At 35.9% G+C, this 20,000-nt stretch overlaps 2 protein-coding genes across 2 annotated transcripts in view; both read right to left on the bottom strand.

The window, feature by feature from the left end:
* LOC142338262 (glucose-6-phosphate exchanger SLC37A2-like) overlaps positions 1 to 937 on the bottom strand; it is a 21,110-nt gene extending 20,173 nt beyond the window's left edge. The window contains exon 1 of the mRNA XM_075387934.1: positions 619 to 937. Within this exon, the coding sequence (XP_075244049.1) occupies positions 619 to 793 (175 nt within the window). The 5' untranslated portion in view covers positions 794 to 937. The remainder of the gene's footprint in view (positions 1 to 618) is intronic.
* A 6,788-nt stretch (positions 938 to 7,725) lies between these two features.
* Positions 7,726 to 19,325, bottom strand: LOC142338263 (uncharacterized). Its single transcript, XM_075387936.1, has 4 exons — positions 19,234 to 19,325; positions 18,001 to 18,355; positions 12,217 to 12,553; positions 7,726 to 8,251 (listed from the first exon to the last, which is right to left on the bottom strand). The coding sequence occupies exons 2-4, from the start codon at positions 18,248 to 18,250 to the stop codon at positions 7,918 to 7,920; spliced, it is 921 nt and encodes a 306-aa protein (XP_075244051.1). The 5' UTR covers positions 18,251 to 18,355; positions 19,234 to 19,325; the 3' UTR covers positions 7,726 to 7,917.
* Positions 19,326 to 20,000: the final 675 nt, after the last annotated feature.

Below are 20,000 nucleotides of genomic sequence, written 5' to 3' on the forward strand. Positions count from 1 at the left end.
CTCCTATAGCTTATTTCAGTAACTCCGCCACTGCCGGTCCCCAGCCCGGAATGAAAAAGGAGGAGGGATGAACCACAAAAATCATACTGGAAAATCTCGAAAAAGTCGGTTTTTTAACTGGACTGAATTAGATTTTCCGACAGTAGCTTAACTATTTCAGCTCCATCAACCGCCGAGTGCAGCCAGCGAACCAGGTAAAAAAAATCGAAGAATTCAAAATCTTGCAAGATACTTGCAAGTTGAATTCAAAATCTTGCAAGATTCTTGCAAGATGATTCAAATCTTGCAAGAATCTTGCAAGCTGCTTGCAAGTAGTATGCATTCCCTTCCAAGATTGCTTGCAAGATTCTTGCAAGATTTTGAATTCGTCAGGGTTTGTTAACATACGTGTAATAGCGGCTGCTTGTTTATAGTCGGATTATTGAACGAAAATAGCTAAGTGCATTGGGTATAACAGAATGGGGAAAAATGGCATTGGGTATAATGGAATAGCGTGAATTGTCCTGACACCAACTTTTCCATATATGAATTGCAACTTTGTTCTCTGGTCAAAAAATGTAAACATTTATCCTGATTTCAGGGTTGGGAATGGGAGGGGGTAAGGAAAGAAACAAATCCCTAATGTCAAGTATTTGAATAAAAGAGTGCGCTCTCGAACAGTCCACGATTTAGTTAGACTGGAAATAAGTATAGCAAGCCAGGGCAAATTTGCATTTTTGACTTTTCGCGAGTCTTCATTTTTAACTTCCAGGATTACAGGTAAACTTTCCGTCTCTGTTGGGAAAATATCCATCGTAAGAAGAATTCGGAGGCTATTTTGTAATGACTTAAAGTAAACTTTCAAGCGTTTTCAATGTTAGATAGTTGACATTATGTCGCGCAACACTACCGCAAGTTGAATTGTAAATCATAATTTGTTCAAATTCGTTTGCTCCTGATTTGCGACCATTCAATTACTAAAATGTATTTCATGTTGTTTGGAAGCGCGGTTTATTCAACGAGCTAAAAGTATCGACAACCTTGAACCTATGTTGTCATTTCTACAAAATTAGTTATGTTGTCTTCAGTTAAACAGTTGAAGTCTCTTGAAATAATTGCATAATTTTGATTATCTCTCAAAAACTGGTTCTAGTGTATTCATTAGAAAAGCTTTCAAGAGTGTGATTTTTCAGTTCAGAGCATGTGATATACCGTTTTCAAAAAAGTTTTATTTTTTTTATATAAATTTATTGCCTCCTGTCCTGCTAGCAATAGCACACTGCATAATGGTGTCGTGTCAGAGGTCACACGTGTTAAAATATAGACTGTTAAGCCAATCTGATTGGCTGGCCATCATTGTAAAATTATGCGATCATTAACTCGTCACTCAACATAGTTATATAAAAAATTTTGCATTCGGCCACGCCTCCTGAGTCATGGCCATGCCTAAGAGTCCCGTGGGCCTTGATATCACTACAGAACGAGGCATCATCACGCACACAAAATGCGATTTAATTCCTTCTCGGCTTGATGCAATTTCGAAGCATATTTGAAGTAATTTGCTTATCACATTTTAATACACGTCGAAATTGGGGTGAGTGAACTGGCGCTAGTGAAAATGGCAGACGTACCAAAATATAGAAATTTGATAGCTGGCCAATCACAATTGAGAAATTGAGAGTATTGTTTTCTGATTGGCTGATTGCTGAACAAATTCTCAATGTTTAAAAATATGATATCTATCTTAACGTGAATTTAATCAGAAATCGCGATAGGCCGAAAGAGAAAAAGTTTATTTTTTTGGTGGGAAACTGGTCTCAGGTTCGGTTGTGAAAGATTCATATCAAGCCCCACGGGCCGCTAAGCCATGGTCATGGCAATGGCTAATGCATGGCCAGATGCGGTAAAAATTGTTATCCAGAATTAGGCTATATCCAATTTAGGCTAATTGAAAGCATTAAGAAACAATGTTTTAAATTTATCAACCAATCACATGCTTGGAAAATTCTATATTTTGGTACGTCTATTTTTTAAGACGTTACCGAGTGAACTATTCAGCACTGAACCAATCAAAAACAAAAACTAAACATCCCTCATCTCGGGTTGGCTGGTCTCAAAAGTCCATATAGTGGCACGTCTGCCATTGTCTCTTGCACTTTAATTACTAGCACATATTCAGGATATTGTAAATGGTAGGTATCTTTTCAACAATTGCCCCCCTTTTGCAAAAGGGCTGGTTATTCTTGAATAGAATTTAAGCGAGCCATTCATTAACCAATCAGAGACGAGTAATAACTTTCCACGCATGCACATATAATGATAAATTGAATAAAATAAAATACGCCATGGTATGCCAACTAGCCAAACCCGAATACAAAGCGAAAAAAATTTCCGACTGGCGGGTCGGTGGGCGCGCCTTCGCCGCGATAACCGACCCGCGATTTCCGGATTGCATCCCACAGCACATGAGAGGCATGGCCATGAACAGCGGTCCGCAATTGCGCGTAAACTATTATTCAGCTATCTGTACTGTAATAGGACCACTAGTATTCATACTTTATGTAAATGAAATAGTGAAAAAATCGAAGGTTTTGCAGATGACGCAGCAATTTTTTCTCAAGAAAAAAATGGACAGTGTTTAGAAGCAAAGGCGGGAAGAATATTGATGAAAACTGAACAATATATGAAAGAAATTAAGTTAACTCTAATTGAAGGGAAAACAGAAATAATGGTTTTCAAACATGAAGAATTACCAACTGTCAATTGCGTTGACTTTAAAAGTCATTCATTGAAACCAACAGATGAATGCCGATACTTAGGTGTCCATGACAAAGAACTGCCATACCAAAAACAACTTAATAATATGATCAGCAAAATGGCTTTAGCTATCAGATCAATTTATTTGGTACGCAATCAAAAACCTTTAGAGGCTCGAATAAATCTTTTTAGATCACTTGTTTTATGGCATCTAGAATTTAGTGCAAAATTTTTTCAAAGTTTGCCATCCTACTAAATTGACAGAATAAACAAACAAACTAGATAGGGCATAAAAGTTTGTTTTTTTCAAACAAAATATTACAGTACTCATAAAATACTTCTTGAAAATAAAATGCCTCCCGCAGAAATTCAAATAGCAAAGAGTTCATTAAGTAGATTTTTCGATATTGACCATAATACATACAAGACCAATAGAAATTCAGCATAATCAGGGACGGTGAAATTATATTAAATAATCGTACAAATGATTTTTCTCTCACAACAAAAGAAATCAAAATGGAGTCAAAATTCAATTATAGGACTTCGTTCGAAAATGGAATAAACTTCCTAGAGCTCTGAGAAATAAAAAACAAAAACGTTAAAAAGAATTAACGGAAGAGATGCAAAGAAGACACGAACGAGTTCCAGTTGACAAAAAAAACTGAAGGCTCTAAAAGTTTACTTTTATAAAATAATTCACGAAAACTAGAAACTGAACCTTTTTTTCAATATTACATTTAGTTATTCAAGGGAAAGACGTAGTACGTTTGATTTATAATATCACAACACGTAACTTGGGGTTATTCGAATTTCCATCTTTGATTTTTTAAAATACGATATGAAATATCGCTCTGGGCATTTGTCTTATTTTTTGATGTGTCTCTCTGAAAGTATTTTTGTACTGCAGTTTTTACTCTCTTTTGCAAATTAATGGGTACTCGTCGTCCCCTTTTATGATTACGTTGTTAGTGTTGGTGCAACTTAGATTTAACAGTCTGTACTTTTGAGCAGCCAATGCAGTTGATTAATTTTGGAAATTGATTTGACATTTTTTGAACTTCATTGGGAAATTTGGTGGTAATTTTGTTACAATATCACCTTCGGCTAAGTTTAAATTTGATTGATAGAGATGCGAAGAGCATCGAAGAGTTCCCGACCAAAAAGTTTGAGTCCACCGCGTTTACGACAAATTCTGCGTCCTTGATTCGCCAACCATTACTGTATACCAATGTTTATATCATTGACAAAGTTTTTTTAATTCTCTGGTAGGTATTGTTGTTTGTCATCGCGGAATAGAGGAATTGTCTATGATTTGAATTGCTAGTGGATGCTGCACATGCTTCCCGAATCAAGGAGACAACATCTATGTTGCTTATCCTGAGTTTTGTGCTTCGAGGTTCAATTTGTGAAGACGTACTTGCGATGCTGGCAACTATTTTGTCATCTGGTTTATCATAACCGGATTTGCATTCAGGATTATACTTATTATTGATAATGGCGTTGGCTGTTTAGTCAGGGTATGTCGTACTCTCTGAATTGTTTATAGAATTTACAGCAGAAGGAGCATTTCGCTGGGCGTTACAATTTGCTTTGCTACAGACTCGTGCATTTGGACTCTGTAGACCATAATTACTATGTTTTTCATTTCGCGATACATTTGAAATTGTTTGTTAAAATCCAAAGAAAGTCAAAATGCGACAGTTTTGAATCGTGTGTCAATATTGTGGTTGAAAAATTTTGTCGTGCATTCGCTTTGCGAAAGGGGCATTGAATTGATATAGCATTAACTTCCAGGACGGATTAGCTGTGGGAGTGTGCAGTTGATTTTGATTACCAAGTTCAGTTTTTAAGCCAATTTCAAAGATTGTGAGGGGGTCTAAGCTTTTTTCTAGCAGTTATCGCTGAATTTTTTTGTCTTGCATATTTGCCATAAATAGATCCCTTATCAGATTATCTTCTTCGTTGACCAAAACCCATTTCTCCGAAAATTCTCCAAAAAACTGCTTGATGGACTCTCCTTTATCTTGTTTTGAGGTAATCAAAACATAACGATCAAAAATAATTTTTTTGGGGCCTTATAAAAGCCTCTTCCGTGAGATGCCAAAGCTCTGCTGAAATTAAGGTCTCTGTCACAAAATGCGGGTTTCGATTGCTAATAATTCTTCTTCCCTCTGTTCCAAAAATGATGCCTTATCACTGATATCTTTTTGGATCCGCTAGGTTTCGTTTTTTATCGTCAAAAAATTCTAAATTCTAAAAGTTCTAATTGTCGTTGGCAGCAGTTTTCTCTAGTTCAATTTGATTTGCGCATTTCGAGCTAAACGTTCCCATTCTGATTGCGCTGAAGATATTTAAATGGTGTCTTCGTGGATAAGTTTGCATGAAATTTTCCAGTTGAGTGCCGTGTAGTGTATCAAGAGTGATAGTCTTCTTAGCCAAAATGGCTAGCTGTAGTTGAGTTTGTCTTTTCTCCCACTTGAGAGCAGGGTCTGAGCTTGGCTTCTCCCAGAAAACTCAATGCCATAAAAAATCCGCTTGTGAGAAGCTGGCTGCGCCATGATGTACACTACCTGTATTGTGTAATGTATTTCACCTTGCGCGTTTGCGTACAACTTACAACTTAGTGATTCGCTTAGCGAATCAAATTATTAATTTTGTTTAACTACAAGCCCAGCCAAGAGCTGCTATCTTGCTCAAACCACAAACTGTACAGGATAAGATCAACAAACAACTACAAATCGATGAACTTGTGTCTACCCCAAAATTCAAAGGGCATCCACGAGATGATTTGTGACTAAACTATAAACTACAGAACCACGCCAACATTTATAAGTTAATCTCGTATAATCCAAAATTCAAAATTGTAGGGCTAAAATTTTGGACATCGAAAAACAAGTCCTCTGAGTGCCTTTCCTCGTGCTTACCACAAATCTAGCCACTTTGGAAAACTTGTATATCCGAAACCTAAAGAAGAGTCTCCATGCAAAAAATTGAAGTTAAGTACTAACTTGATGAGTTTTAGAAAGAAGTCTCAAAATAATGTGTAACCTCGCTCAGCTGTGATAACCTTCAGCTTTTCAGTAAATTGATATTAAATCTTGAGTTTACTTCTCAAACTGAGTCAACTTGGCTCAATCCTAACCTTGAGTTAGCAAATTGCAAGTATTAACTGCTAATTAAACGGTCAACTTTTACAATTATTTATAAATTGTCTAACTGCAATACGTAGTCAAATTTACTTTTTAGAACAATTAAGTTTTTTTAAGAGATTTATCAGTTTTATAAAGATAGCTTAAACTAAGGGTTCGACTAAGGGTTAAACTAAGGGTCAGAAGTTTAAGATAAACCTCGCAACCCCGAGCCCTTGATATTTTTAGGTACGTTGAAGGGACTTCTAGGGGATCAAAAATTCTGAAAATTTCCTTTTCACCTTAAATATTACCATTAGTTCTTAATTAATATGCATTACAAACTCAGCTGCTTTTAAAATCCATTTTTCGAAGACAGAAGTCAACGCACTTAAACAGAAGTCAGCGTTTCAAAACATAAGTGAAAAGTCATGACTTCAGCCAAAAAACCTGTAGAGTGCCGATATTCCTCTCATGTCGTAGAAACCTGTAGAAAAACCAATACTCCCTCTCGAGTCTTAAAAACTTGTCGAATATCATCACTCCCCCCTTTGAGTCATACAATCCTAATTTTCTTAAGACCTATAGAACACCAAAACATTTTCGAGTTGTAAAAACCCGTAGATTACCAATACTCCTTTTCGAGACCTAAAAAAGACTCACATGTTTAAAATAAGTGCTTCTCGTTCGAGGGCAATTTAACAAACATCTTCGGCTGTTTTAGAAAAAGCGCTTCCATCAAGACAGCAAACCAGTACAAATAGAATTTTTTTGATCTTGGAAGAAAGATAGCGCCTAAATAGCCATCGAGATGCGGACGGCTATTGAAGAACAAAAACGTAACTGACTGACGTTGTGTAAATTGCTCTCAAATGACCGTCGAGCGGTTGCGTTCAATAATAGCCAGCTTGAGCTTAGGGATGACATGATTAGGGGGTGGGTGGTTGAGCGGAGTGGGGGCTTAGGCGTCAAACGATGGGGGGAGGGGTATTGTTGGGATAGCTGTACAAGAGGGGGCTCCAAAGGGCAGCAGTTTGAGGAGGGTAGGCGGGAAGCGCTGGATTGGATACGGGTGGGATGGCTGGACGAGAGGGGGTGTGATTGACAGGGGTCAAACTTTTCAGTTTAAGAACCGTCCCTCACACCATGAAATTCTCTCAAAATGGTTTCGGTGAATCGCATACTTATAAGTGAGTAAGGCGTAAGGCTCTAGAAGAGCTGCTTAGCCACTTAAAGCCCTTTACCTGTTTATCCCTTTTTGAGGACAAAAAGTCAAATGTGGTCAGACGAAAAACCGGTCAAGCGAAAAATCGCATAAAAAAGACCACAGGACTGATGTAAATGCTACAAACTTCAGTTGAGAGAAATTAATGACCAGACAGTGGTTCATACCGAAGCACATTTTCCAGCTCGCCGATAACTCTACTTAGTTTGGCTCATCAGTTGCATATTTTGGACACAAGAAAATAGAGAAAGTTTGTTTAAAATTTCTTTGTTAATCTTGGACATTGGAAGTTCAAAACGGAATTTGCAAAACGATATATAAATTTAGAACAAGCATAAAGATTCATAAAATCAAAAAATCAGTACCATACACTACCAAGAAAGATTAGAAGGTTAGAATTTGTACCTAAATTAGAACTTCTGCAGCTAAATTAGACAACAATTAGGGTATTTGCCCATTATAGCCCCCTCCCTCCCCCCCGCGATAACCCGCTATTCCCGTGGTCATATTAGCTATAACCCCCCTCCGTCCCCACAAACACACACACACACACACACACACACACACACACACACACACACACACACACGCACATCATGGTATTTATACGATAATGGGGGCTATATTTTTCTGGAGAGGGGGGGGGGAGGAGGAGGAGGAGGGGCTAAAATGGGAAACACCCAAAAATTATTTAGATAAAGACTCCGACAAAAGTGAATTTCAAATCAAATTTTGTCATCTTGAGCAGGACATTTAGCTTGAGCAGCACCAGAAGGGAAATTTCGATAATTGTTATTTGCAGAGGATTCATTTTAATAGGGGGAATTTTCAGTTGAAATAAGGCATGCGTTTTTCAGTTTTAACCCTCTGTGGCTGAATACCGCTCCGGGTTAAATCTCTGTTGTAGGAAGACCGGACGAAAGACCTCTTTCTACCCCCAGTTCCTTTGCCCAAAACGACGGCAGCTTCATCCTTAGTGGGCATAAGTTGATCTTCGGTGTCTTGGGATTCGGAATCGGTGGCGAAGTGCAGACTCTCATTGTCTGGTGTGGACGTGCGGGATCCCCAGTTGTCGGCTGTGACGTCATGTCTGTGCTTGGGTTGTGATTGGTCATCCGAGTCACTGATTGGGTCTGCGTACATGTCCAATACCGGTGGACCTCTAAAAGTGAAATTATTATTGTTGTGGCTGTTAACAATCAAATACTTTTTGTTGCCCTATATTTAGTTTAACTCCGCCTGTTACTTTGCAGTTCATTGTAGTACCTGACTATATTCTAATAATCTCGCAAAATTCACCAAAGAATAGTTTGTGATCAGAATTTTGTTCAGATCATCTACGCTCGAAAGCAATTGTGATCAGACATACTTTGAGGGCTTTCAAAAGCGTTTGATCGGAAGTCATTCCCTTCTTGGACTACGACCTGGATTTTTCCTGCAACGATAACGCAATAGCTAACCAATAACGAATATTTGCATTGATGGCATTTAACCAAAATGTGGCGGAAATTTTAATTGGAACACAAGAATTTTGCAAGACATGTTTTAAAAAGTTTTTGTGTTTGATAATTTCAGATTTTACATAATCAAAATGCGCAGTTACTGAGCCATTATCCTGTAAGATCCTGTAAGTTGTATAATACAAAAGATGTATAAAGTTTAAAATAATATAAAATAATATTAATTCAGTATTTTATCATTTAATTAATAAGAGACTAAACAGCTACTTGCTTAGAAGTTTAATCTTTTGGAAGAAGCTAATCTTGAAAGGATGCATTTTATAAACAATAAAGTATTGACGCGCCACTACAATCGCAGTCAGGGGCTTTTTTATTCTTGTCATCAAAACATGGGTGTCATTCAAAGAGGGTGTCATTCATTCGCAATGCTGAAGAAATCATTAGCTTAATTTTTTTTAACTTAATTAAGCCAATAACTGTTAAAAAGTTAGCATCAAAGGTAGTTTTTTACCAATAAATTGCATTGGGAAAAGGGAAAAATATGTAACTTACGGCTGAAAAGTGTTGGGATGTCAATCCATTGTATTGAAACACCTTGTGGCTTGACTTTTGTTTTGTTAACGTTTAACTAATTTTTAAAGTCCTATTTAAAGAGCTTAATTTTGAAATAAACAAAAAACAATTTTAGAAGCAGATTTTGTGGGGTATTGTCGAGTGTTGCAAACAGTAGCATGCAAAAACTGCTACTTCAACCAATCCAAAAAAATTGCAAAAACGTTTTGAAAACTATTTTACAGTTTTTATGTTTCATATAATGTTATGAGAATGTAAAAAAAATGTTTTGACAGGCAAAAATTATTCGTTTAAAATCTATATGACGAAAGTAATTTTGGTAAAATTTATTTTAAAGCTTTTTATTAAGATAACTGGATGATATTATCCAAAAAATCTATGCTGATAAGTTATTTTTCGAAAATTGCGTCGATCATACACAATGAAAACTCTGGAAACACTCGAGATCTTTACCATCAATTTTTTTCTTTTTGCTACAAATTAGTGAAAATGAAATTTGTTTAATGTAAACATAATATTGTCATTTAGTATTAGGATATATGGGAACTTCCATAATCACTTCCATACTTTATAATATTTGATCAAAAATGATTAAATGCTTCCATAATCAATTCTCAATAAAGCGACAATAAAGAAGAAAGTTTCTTTATTTTCCTGATGGAACAAAAAACTCACTAATTTCTAGACTACAAGACTCAAGTGACATAATAATATACTATTTTACAAAGTCCATTGAAAAACTGCAACATATCAAGTTAGTACCAGTTACAAAAATTTCAAAAGCAACTGAATTGAGTAAATTTTTAGTTTATTTTTTTGTTCAGATTACCTGTTGATTCAATCATTAACTGTTGAGTCTTGACACAGTAGAAGCATCAAACTGTTCTCTGCTGTCAAATTTTTAATCAGATCAATTTTAAATGTGATATTTGCTCAGAAGAAATAATTGGACGCTTCTGCGTTATCTTTTAGCTAAGACTGGACAAATATGAATGAGGTCACGTATATCCAAAAATTAGACTCAAATTTAGGCCGAAGATTTCAACACTTGCTGTTTCTGCCGTTATAGAAAAAAAACTTGAACATATACGCTACAGCTTTCATTCAGAACTAAAGGAGGAGCTGAAAACCAAAATCAAGACACTGCAAATATCAAGGTCTTTTACGCAGCTCAACCGTTTGCTCAGAATTGAATAAAAAATTTCAAGTTCATTTTTGTTTAAAATTTAAATCTTGTAAAAATTCTTCATATTGTTGTCATTTTGTGAAACTTAATGTTATCATTGTCCATTAAGCGCACTAGGCTCAGTCAGTGAATTTATTTCGAAGCAATACGAAGCAATAGTACTTATAGACCTTATAGTACTAATAAAGCTTTGGATAGTTAGACTGTATGGATATTATTTTACGTCTAAGGTTTTATAACAGCAAACTTAATAAAATTCACTTGAAACGTATTGTTCCAAAAATTATTTACGATATGCGCTGAATGTTTGGAATGACTTAATACTCTAATAATTAATCAGAATTCGACATACAAGCAGAGAAATTCAATGCTAACTATGGTATATATTTGTTGTGAAGTAATAAATGGAAAAATTAACTACAAGTATCTAACTCAAGTAGTTTTTTAAAATTTTTTCTCCAATAAAATAATTTCCAAGATTTTTGTTGAGTGAAATGTGTCAAAACGTGTTTGAATATAACGTGAAGTTTTCAAGTTTTACGAAAGACTTGACAAAAATAATGAACATAACCGACTAAACGTATGAAGAATTGCTCTTGAACGACTATTGGGAGCTCTAATCAATTGCAGCCTTCTTCGGGGGGAGCCTAAATGGGACTAAGAAGTTCAATATACCATTATTATGATTTAAAGTGAAATATGGCACCAGTTTCGGCGCATTTTTCATTTGAATTTAAGTATTAGATCGCCTCCAATTGAGTTCAGCTGCTTGAAATTATGATTGAGAGAGAATTTTAGATCACGCGAAACGCAAAAAGTCAAGGGCGTAAAAGTCACTCGAAAAGTCAACACGGTCATGCAAAAATTTTGCATAAAAAAGACACAAACGTTTTCAGTAATTGCTTCTCTAAGAGAGCAATTAATCAGGTTCTAGCAAATCTTATAATTGATATATTTTAGTCATAACCGACTAATGTCGGTTATGGCAACCATTCGCCGGTCGTTTCGCCCGGCGAAACCATTCGCCGGGCGAAACGACCGGCGAATGGTTGCCTTTGGTAGTAGCCAATTGGGGCTTAGGTAAACTATCATTAGGGGGATGAGCGGAGTGGGGGTTCAAGCTTTTTGTGTGTGTGTGTGTGTGTGTGTGTCTGTGCGTGCGTGCGTGCGTGCGTGCGTTGGGGGGGGGGCTAAGCGATGGGGTGGGGATTGGAGGGCTGGACGAGAGAGGGGTCCAAATCGTCAAGTGGGTAATGGGGGACGTGCAGAGCGCTGGACGGGTTGGCGGATTGAGTGTTTGCTAGGGGTTTGGGGAGAGGTTGAGCGCGGGATGACTGAGGGAAGACAAACTTTTAAGATTAAGAAACACCCTTCCTACCTTGAAATTGTCTCCTCCCAACAGTTTTGGTGAATCGCCTACTTAGAGACTAGTGAGGTGCAAGGCTCTAAGAGAGCTGCTCAGCCACTTAATGACCTCCAGGTTTTACCAGTTTTCCAGGACCAAATGTTAATGGGTTCAGACGAACAATCAGCCAAGCAGAAAATAGCATAAACAACATTTTCTGCGTACATTAAATGTGTTTCAAATTGTTCCAGATGCCGCCAGAATTATTTGCCCATTAAAAAATTTACGCTTGTTTCATGAAAAAATTTTTGTTGTTTGGATCTCATTTAACTCTAGCGCATTTTTTAGAGATTTGTAATTTGCCATGTGTAACTAAATTCTTCACACCCTCATTTCATAATTCTCTTTCTTATTAGGCTCTGCAAACTATAGTCAATCCAAAAACGTAAAAGTTTGCTCACATACTCTTAAAACATTTTTGTCCTGGTTGGAATAGAAAAAGGAAAGCTCCAACGGTTGTTGAGTTCTTCCATGATTAGGAGAATGTAAACTAGATTTCTTACTTTGAGAGGGTGTCCAAATCCTCTTCCTCCTCCTCCTTTTTGCCCTCCTTCCCTTTCTGCTTCAATTGTGGCTTCGAAGTCTTGATCACCTCTACAAAGTACTCATTCTTCACAACTACCCGTGGAACCCTCCAACACCTCATGCGAGACTTCTGGGCATAGCTGCCACTCAGTTTGTAGTTCTTGATCTTCTTCGAGTCCAGGACAGTCCTGGCATCACCCTTCTGCTTCGTGAATCTGAGTGCTGACTCCAATTTGTATCTGTTCTCTACCAGGGGGATCAGGGGACTGCTCATGTACTCCGAGGGGTTAGTGTCACGTAGGCAGTCTTCCTTGGCTAATTAAAAAACACTTGAGAAGAACTGTTGAGAAGAACCTTGGCTAATAAAGATAATAAATTTGAATTTTGTGTTCAGAAATCGTAGTTTGTTAACGTATAAGAAAATTGTTGGCATATTCGGTTTTCATTAGACGAAAACGAAGAAAACCCTACGTTTTTTTCCGGTATCGTAAGTATGTTCGGTTTTTAAACGAACGGGATCGTCGGTATGTTTGTTTCTTAGCTTCGATATGTTTAGTTTCTTAGATTTGGTATGTTTAATTTCTTAGGTTCGGTATGTTCGGTTTCAAACCACAGGAAACCATCAGAAAATGACTTACGCACTTGATTTTTATGATTATATCACAACTCAGTGAGTGTGATTTAAAAAGCTGTATTCGTATCGATGTTCAGCAAGTCTGTTAAATTTGTGAATTGAAAAAGAAACAAAAAATTTGTTTAATATGTTTTATAAAAGAGCTTAAGGAGAAAGTCAACGAAGTTTCACTTTTTTCGAAACAATTGTTACCAAGAGGTACGTTTGACAGTCCTCTGATGATAAAGTTGTCATAACAATTGACTACATTATTAACAAAAAGAATCAAATTTTTTAATGGATTTTTCTTACTTATAAAATCGAACATGCCGAATTTAAGAAATAGAACATACCGAATCTAAGAGACCGAACAAAACGACCATTACTTAATATATATATATATATATATATATATATATATATATATATATATATATATATATATATATATATATATATATATATATACTTACTTACATATTGACGATTTCTTACATGGATAACCGGACATACCGAACATTTCTTTCGTCGTTTCTGTTCGGTCCTCTGGGCTCGTGACTTCTATGCATATATCCCCCTTTACGCCTGTGGGCATTTAATTTTTAAGACCTAAAAGCGAGGTTCAAAGGAAAATAGAACCGAGCTGCTCTGGAATAAACTCTTATTGCAATTTAAAAAAGTGAACGACTAAATTCGGACGACTTGCTCTCAAAAGGTAACTTTAATAACAAAAATCAATTGGCATGAAATATTAGAAAACGTATTTTTTTACTTGCAAGTACAAATCAAAAGCAGATCATTTATACAAACAATAATGCTAAAATACCAGCTCAAAGATGCGTATGTCTAGCTATTCGTCTTGATTCCAGACTGACATTGGAAGCTCATTCTAAAATTGTCCATTCTGTGGAATGGATATTTACATTTTATTTGTTCTACTGACTGTAGCCAAAAACTGGCTATGACTGTGATATTTACATAAAAAAAATTGAATAGTCAGAATGAAAAAGTCAGAAAAAAATGGTTGTAAAAATCGCATGAAATAAGGTGCACTAAAACCTCTTTTGGAGAACGAAATTAAGCCTCTGGTTTTTTGTCTTAAATTCAACGGCATTTTAATTCAGAAATTGAATTCTGCTGTTTCTTTTATGCATGGAAAGTCCTGTGACAATTTTGTGTGTCGTGTTCTTTCTTCCGGTACAATGTGTTCAATATAAATGATAAAAACCCAGGATCAATATTTTTTAGGAAAAAATAGTGAGAAATTAAAATATGGAGATGTTTTAAAATATGGTTAGCACAAACAATATCGAAGTAGGATCAAAAATTGTTCCAGAGACTCTACCGGGCGTGTCAAGTATCAGTCACAGGTGACAGGGTAGTTATCGTGGGACATCAAGTCATAAGTAGTCGATATGCAAACAAAATTCGGAGCCAAAATTGAGAGTTTTTTCCTTTCACGGACAAATTAGCAGTCGCAGTTTTCCTTCATTCCCAGTTTGACGTTAAAACAAGATGAATGTTTCGATCTCAAGAGGAGCAATACAACTGTCAAAATATACCAAATGGATTCTCTATCTGTTTTTCAGTAAAATGTTGACGAAAGCGTATACCAAGGTACTGAATGAGAAAAAAATATCCAATTTTTTTGTCGTTCCTATTATTACTGTGCTAGAAAAAAATGTCAATTCCAATGAAGAAGTAACATCATTGGTTTGAAAAATAAAATTAACTGTGATATATTTATTGCACTAACTCTCTGAGTTTTGCAAAAAAAATAACTACGACATATTTAAAGTATTTGCAAAACAACGTTGCCACACCTCCTAATTAGACAAAATAAAAATATAGCTGTCAGATTGCCAGAAAATAGCCGCAATAGCTTGGTAGATCTGTATTCCCAATAAAAAGATTTAAAAAGACCTGAAAATATAATTTTCTCTTTTTATAAATGCTAAGATGTTATATTTGGACTGGAAATCACTATATCTTATTGCTGCTTCTTTTAGCTGCGCTTAAACAGATTTAAAGAAGAAAGACACAAATTGATGTGACTCCATCTCCTTGAATTAAAGTAAAATTATTTTGGAAGCGAAGGAAGTCAACGAAATAAATAAACTGGCAACACTCGAAAAAAAATTAAAGATTTGCAGACAAATATCGTTTGAGTCCTGTAAAAACAGTACTTCCTTTTCCAAGTGTCTAGAAAATGGCAATTGTGCAGTAAAAGAACCGATGTTTTTAACGTTTAAAATTGTTCATACAGAATTGGAGGCGAAAAACAGCAAAAACAGAAGTTCAGTAACTGCACGTGAAAAAATTCTCTCTCAAAAACTAAGAATATGTTTCAACGCCATTATTCTTCACCTGTTTTCACCTGTTTTTGTATCAACACTTGTTTTCACTTTATAAAAGCAGTTTGAAAAAGGTCACGCCCTAAAATTAAAATTAAATCCCTTAGTAATGCAGCATGACTAAAATAACTACTCTAATGTGATTTCTAATTGATAGGATAGCCACCAAAGTGTGAAGAGATCTCTGAAAGAACAGCGCACTATCAACAATTTAAATTCTTTGACTGAATAAACAATTCATGGCAAATCCTGACTTACAATACAAAGATCTCAACTGACAAAACGGAAAATTAGTCCTATAAATGATGAAATGACTATGAATTGATTTGGAAATCTAATTAGAAAATACAACCTACCAAACAATTTAAAAAACTAAAAAAATTAAATCATGTCGCGCGTGAAGAAAAATAAAAATTGAGGAAGCATTTCTTTTCCTCTCAAACACCGTTTTACCCAATCTCCTGTAAAATTTGTTCGAAAGATTTCTACGCCATGAAACTTTTTCCCCTTTTCATGTTTCGGCGTGATCAAAATCAGCACTTCAAAATGTTTTGTTCAGATCTTACAATTAAGACAGTATCATAATACATTTAAACTTATTTGTATTGTATAAAACCAAAAGAATGTCATTATAGCTCCAGCTATCGTGTTGCAGGTATTAATAATAAAACTTGCTCAAATAAATTTACGCGAGTCAAATCTGTATTCCTAAGTTTTTCTATAACAACTTTTAACAAAATGTTTAAACTTAATACTCCTCAGCTCACTCGTTGATATAAAAGATTATATACATCGTGTATATAACGATGGTCAGATTGGTTTTGAATTATTCGTATTTTCACACGCATTACCAAGTTGTCAAAATTTCCATCAAGTTGTCTGCTTGGTCTCAATGCATTATCATGAAAATTATGATATCCCATTCCACATTAGGTGGCAAATGTCGGATTTCTCGAGTAAATTTACTCGATTTTGCCATTATTTTTACGATTATGTTTTTTTAGTGTAGTGTTATAAGTATGAGTGGAAACTTGAAACAGTAAGTTGATTCAGCTCAAATTTGTTTCCAACTATTTGTACATCCGTAACAATTTAAACAGTGTTTTTTTTTAAAGAGCGTCGATAACAACGGCAAGATGCTGTTCTTTTCTACGCTTTATTTAATTAATTCACTTCCATTTGACTTTTTTATCCTTGGCTGCGGTATCTAATAACTACTTAAGTATAAATTTGGACAAGTAAAGACAACAGTTTTAATAATTTCTACTCCTCCCCACGCTGTTTGACACACTATTCGACACAAAACCTTCATTCACGATTTTTAACCGCAATAGTTAAAGACGAAATTAAAGATATCTTTATCGGTGACTAATTTCAAAAATATCTCTCGCAATACTTATATTAAACTAGGGATACAATTCGCAGTTATATTTTTACACATATAGTCGCTCACAAAAACAGTTAAGTCTTTGAGTAGGGTCTCCAAAATTAATAAAAAAGGGGAATGAATTTGTAGACCAAATTTAGTAACCAATTTTCATACCTGATTAAAAGGTACGCAAAAAAATGGTGACGCGATATTGTGATTCGTTTCAACGAAATGTACAATTTTGTCTTAAACAGCAATTTGGTCATTTGTTCAATCAATCTTGTAATCATTAATGACTTCTGTTCTTCAAAAGTTGAGAATTTCAGCAAACATAGTACATTCTGTGTTTTGATCCGAACAACATTCTCAACAGATTTAAAATTTCAAAATTAAAATTATTAGAAAAAAATTGAACTCAGAAAAATAAACCAAGAACCTAACTACAGTTATTCTTTCTCCCAGCCAGAATTTACTAGCACGCATTTTTCAAATGTTCTTTCCCGGACTAAAAGCAGGCTGATATTGTCGACTTGGTGTAAAGTTTTATCAAAAAAAGATACAGCAATTGCATTCATTTCCGGATCTTTTCCGTTTGTGCCCCCCCACCCGTTTAGTGGGTGCTTTTTATTTGCAACCCAGAGACGCAGATGTCATAATTTTACATAATGAATTACTATGTTATGACACGTGCTCTGTAACTGGGGGTGCATAACGTACTGGGGGGACACAAACGGAAAAGTTCCCACTTTCCATCACGTCAAACGTTTTTAACCTAAAAAAGCGTGCATCTTTTAGCAGTGAAATTCTTTATCACTTTTTGAAGTGTGAAAATCGGCGATAGGGTGATGCATTTCACTCACTGTTTTATTATCTTTGTAAAATTCCGTGATTGGAAGAAATTTTAAACATAAGTACTACCCATAATAAAAAGGGAAAAGTACTACCCATTTGAATACAAAAATGCCACTAGGAAGAGAAGCACTGCCCACCATTAACTTAAAAAAGTACTCTAAGAAGAGTAATACAACTGAGATAAGTACAACTGAGAATAAAAGTATGAAACAAGAACAACCCTTTACGAAATAATACACATACATCGAAGAAGAAAAGTACTAATAAGTAATAATTTGGTCTGCGTTCTGTTCTGTTCTCGAAAAAAATGATGTCACGGTGATCGATTCCCGGAAATCTTAAAATACCGGATTTTGTCCTGCTAAGATTTGGGAAAGTAACTCTAAAGATCCAGGCTCAAACCGAAAAATTAACCAAGAGTAGTAGGATGTGGGAAGTTAGAGTCCAGGAACAATGAGCATCGTGACAGGAAATATAAGGAAACGAGAGATTTCCGGTAGGATTTCGGGTTCTCGCCGGGAAAAATGTAAACTTCAAAATAGACAAAACTTTGTGTAATGGTTTGTTAACTTACTAGGGTCGCCGACACCGGAGATTTTTTTGTCTCGAACCATTGCTCGCAAATTGAGAGTATAATTTTCGGCCCTTCTATTGAGTAGACAGAAAGTAATGAGAGCCAGAAACGCCAAAAAGCTGCAGATGATGAATACAACAAGAACCGGGATATAGTCATCGTCGTCGGAATCTGCTGGGGTGTTGGCATCAGTTCGAAAAGATGTCTGAACAGTGTAACCCCGGGCATTATATGTCACAATGCTGCTCATTTAGCATCGTAAGACTGTCGAGTCAGAAATAATTCTCTAGAAATTGTCGAAATTCAACAGTAGATATATGACACTAGTACACTCCATTGTATAAAAGCGAAATTTCTAAATATAGTTATCGATCAAGCAATTGCCAAACTTTTAAATTGTTCTAATATGCAACCACTCGCAAAATTGGAGTCTTTCCCATTATACCCCCCCCCCCAGCTTACTGGTCAGATAACCTATAGCCTCCCCCCACTCCCATCATAGTAATTATACCATAATGGGGGGCTATAATTTCATGGGGGGGCTATAATGGGAAAGACCCCAAAATTGTACCAAACTTTCATCATTTTTGAAGTGCAAAGTTCAAAATGAAATCGATGTACAGAAATTTAAAAAACTTTAAGTGGTGATCAGTACACTTATCACTTAATACAAAATGTGTATTTCACTTTGAAAGTATACTTTCAAGTGAAATTCACGTCTTGTCTTTACTAATCAGAAATGAAAACGTTGGATTTCAATTCATGAGGCTTGCCGGATCTTTTCAGATTGCGCACCCCCAGTTTCAGAGCACGGTGCCATTACGTAGTAAATCCTTGTGTAAGAATAGGGCACCTGCGTCTGGGGTGCAGATATTATGCACTCACTAAGCTTGGGGAGGGGGGGGGGGCACGAACGGACAAGATCCACCTTGAAATGACATGTTAAAAAGACGTCTATAACTTGTCTAAAAATTGGCATGGATCATAGCTCTGATATAGAACTGATTAAGACTTAAAATTTCAGTGAATTTCAGTCAAAACGGTAACCTTAATTTCAAAGTTTAAAATACACAAGATTTTCAGACCCTAACTTTATTCGGATCTGATCCGTTTGTGCCGTAAATATGGCATGTGCTTTTTTTTGGGGGGGGGGGGGGATAAAGCTTGATCGATATCCCATTACAGTCATTTTCCTCTTGTTCGATTCTTTTTCTTTCACAAGATGCGAATTACAAGCTCTGTTCATGGCAACTGTGAAACATTAAGCGCTACAAGTTAGATTTATTTCTCCGTCGACTTAAGGCAACTGTAACATGTTCGATTTCTCACAATAATGCACATATGAAATTTGACTTCTGTTTCTAGAAGGACTCTGGTTACCCTTTGTCACGCTTTGAGATATGAAGCACCCAATTTTTGTTGCCCAATTTCCAAATGTGCACTAATTGAACAGTGAAGTATCTGTCGGACACTCTCAATGCAATGAATTTTTTAGCGTTTTGAATGAATTTTTAGCAATGAATGAACCACACGGTTGTTATCGCCACCGAGAAGTTATCAAACTCCGAGGCAAAGCCGAGGTTTTATGATAACTTCGAGGGCGATAACAGCCGTGTGGTAATTTTTTTAATCAACACCTGTTGCGGTCATGTTTGTTTTTTTTAGACTACAAGTTTATCAAACTGTTTCCATCATTCGACTACTTTAGATTACATTAGAGTCGATCATTAACTCGTTAATGTACAGATGTGAGTTACTTTCGTATCCGTTGATACAACTGTGATCGGAGCGCAAATGGCCATTAACACTGAATATTACGTCAACTGTGCAATAAGGGGATTGTTATCAATTGACAGTTGGCCTAATTTTTAGCATCAGTGAACAGTTCGGGCACAAACGGAAAAAGATCCAACTTTCATCCTTGTAAATTAAGCACATTGGAGTACTGATTTCGACACTCGTCATTAATAGATTCAGTTGGCTTTCATCCTTGTTTGAAC

Source organism: Convolutriloba macropyga, chromosome 4 (assembly GCF_964194025.1).
Source record: "Convolutriloba macropyga chromosome 4, txConMacr16.3, whole genome shotgun sequence".
In the NCBI taxonomy this organism is placed as follows: Eukaryota; Metazoa; Xenacoelomorpha; order Acoela; family Convolutidae; genus Convolutriloba; species Convolutriloba macropyga.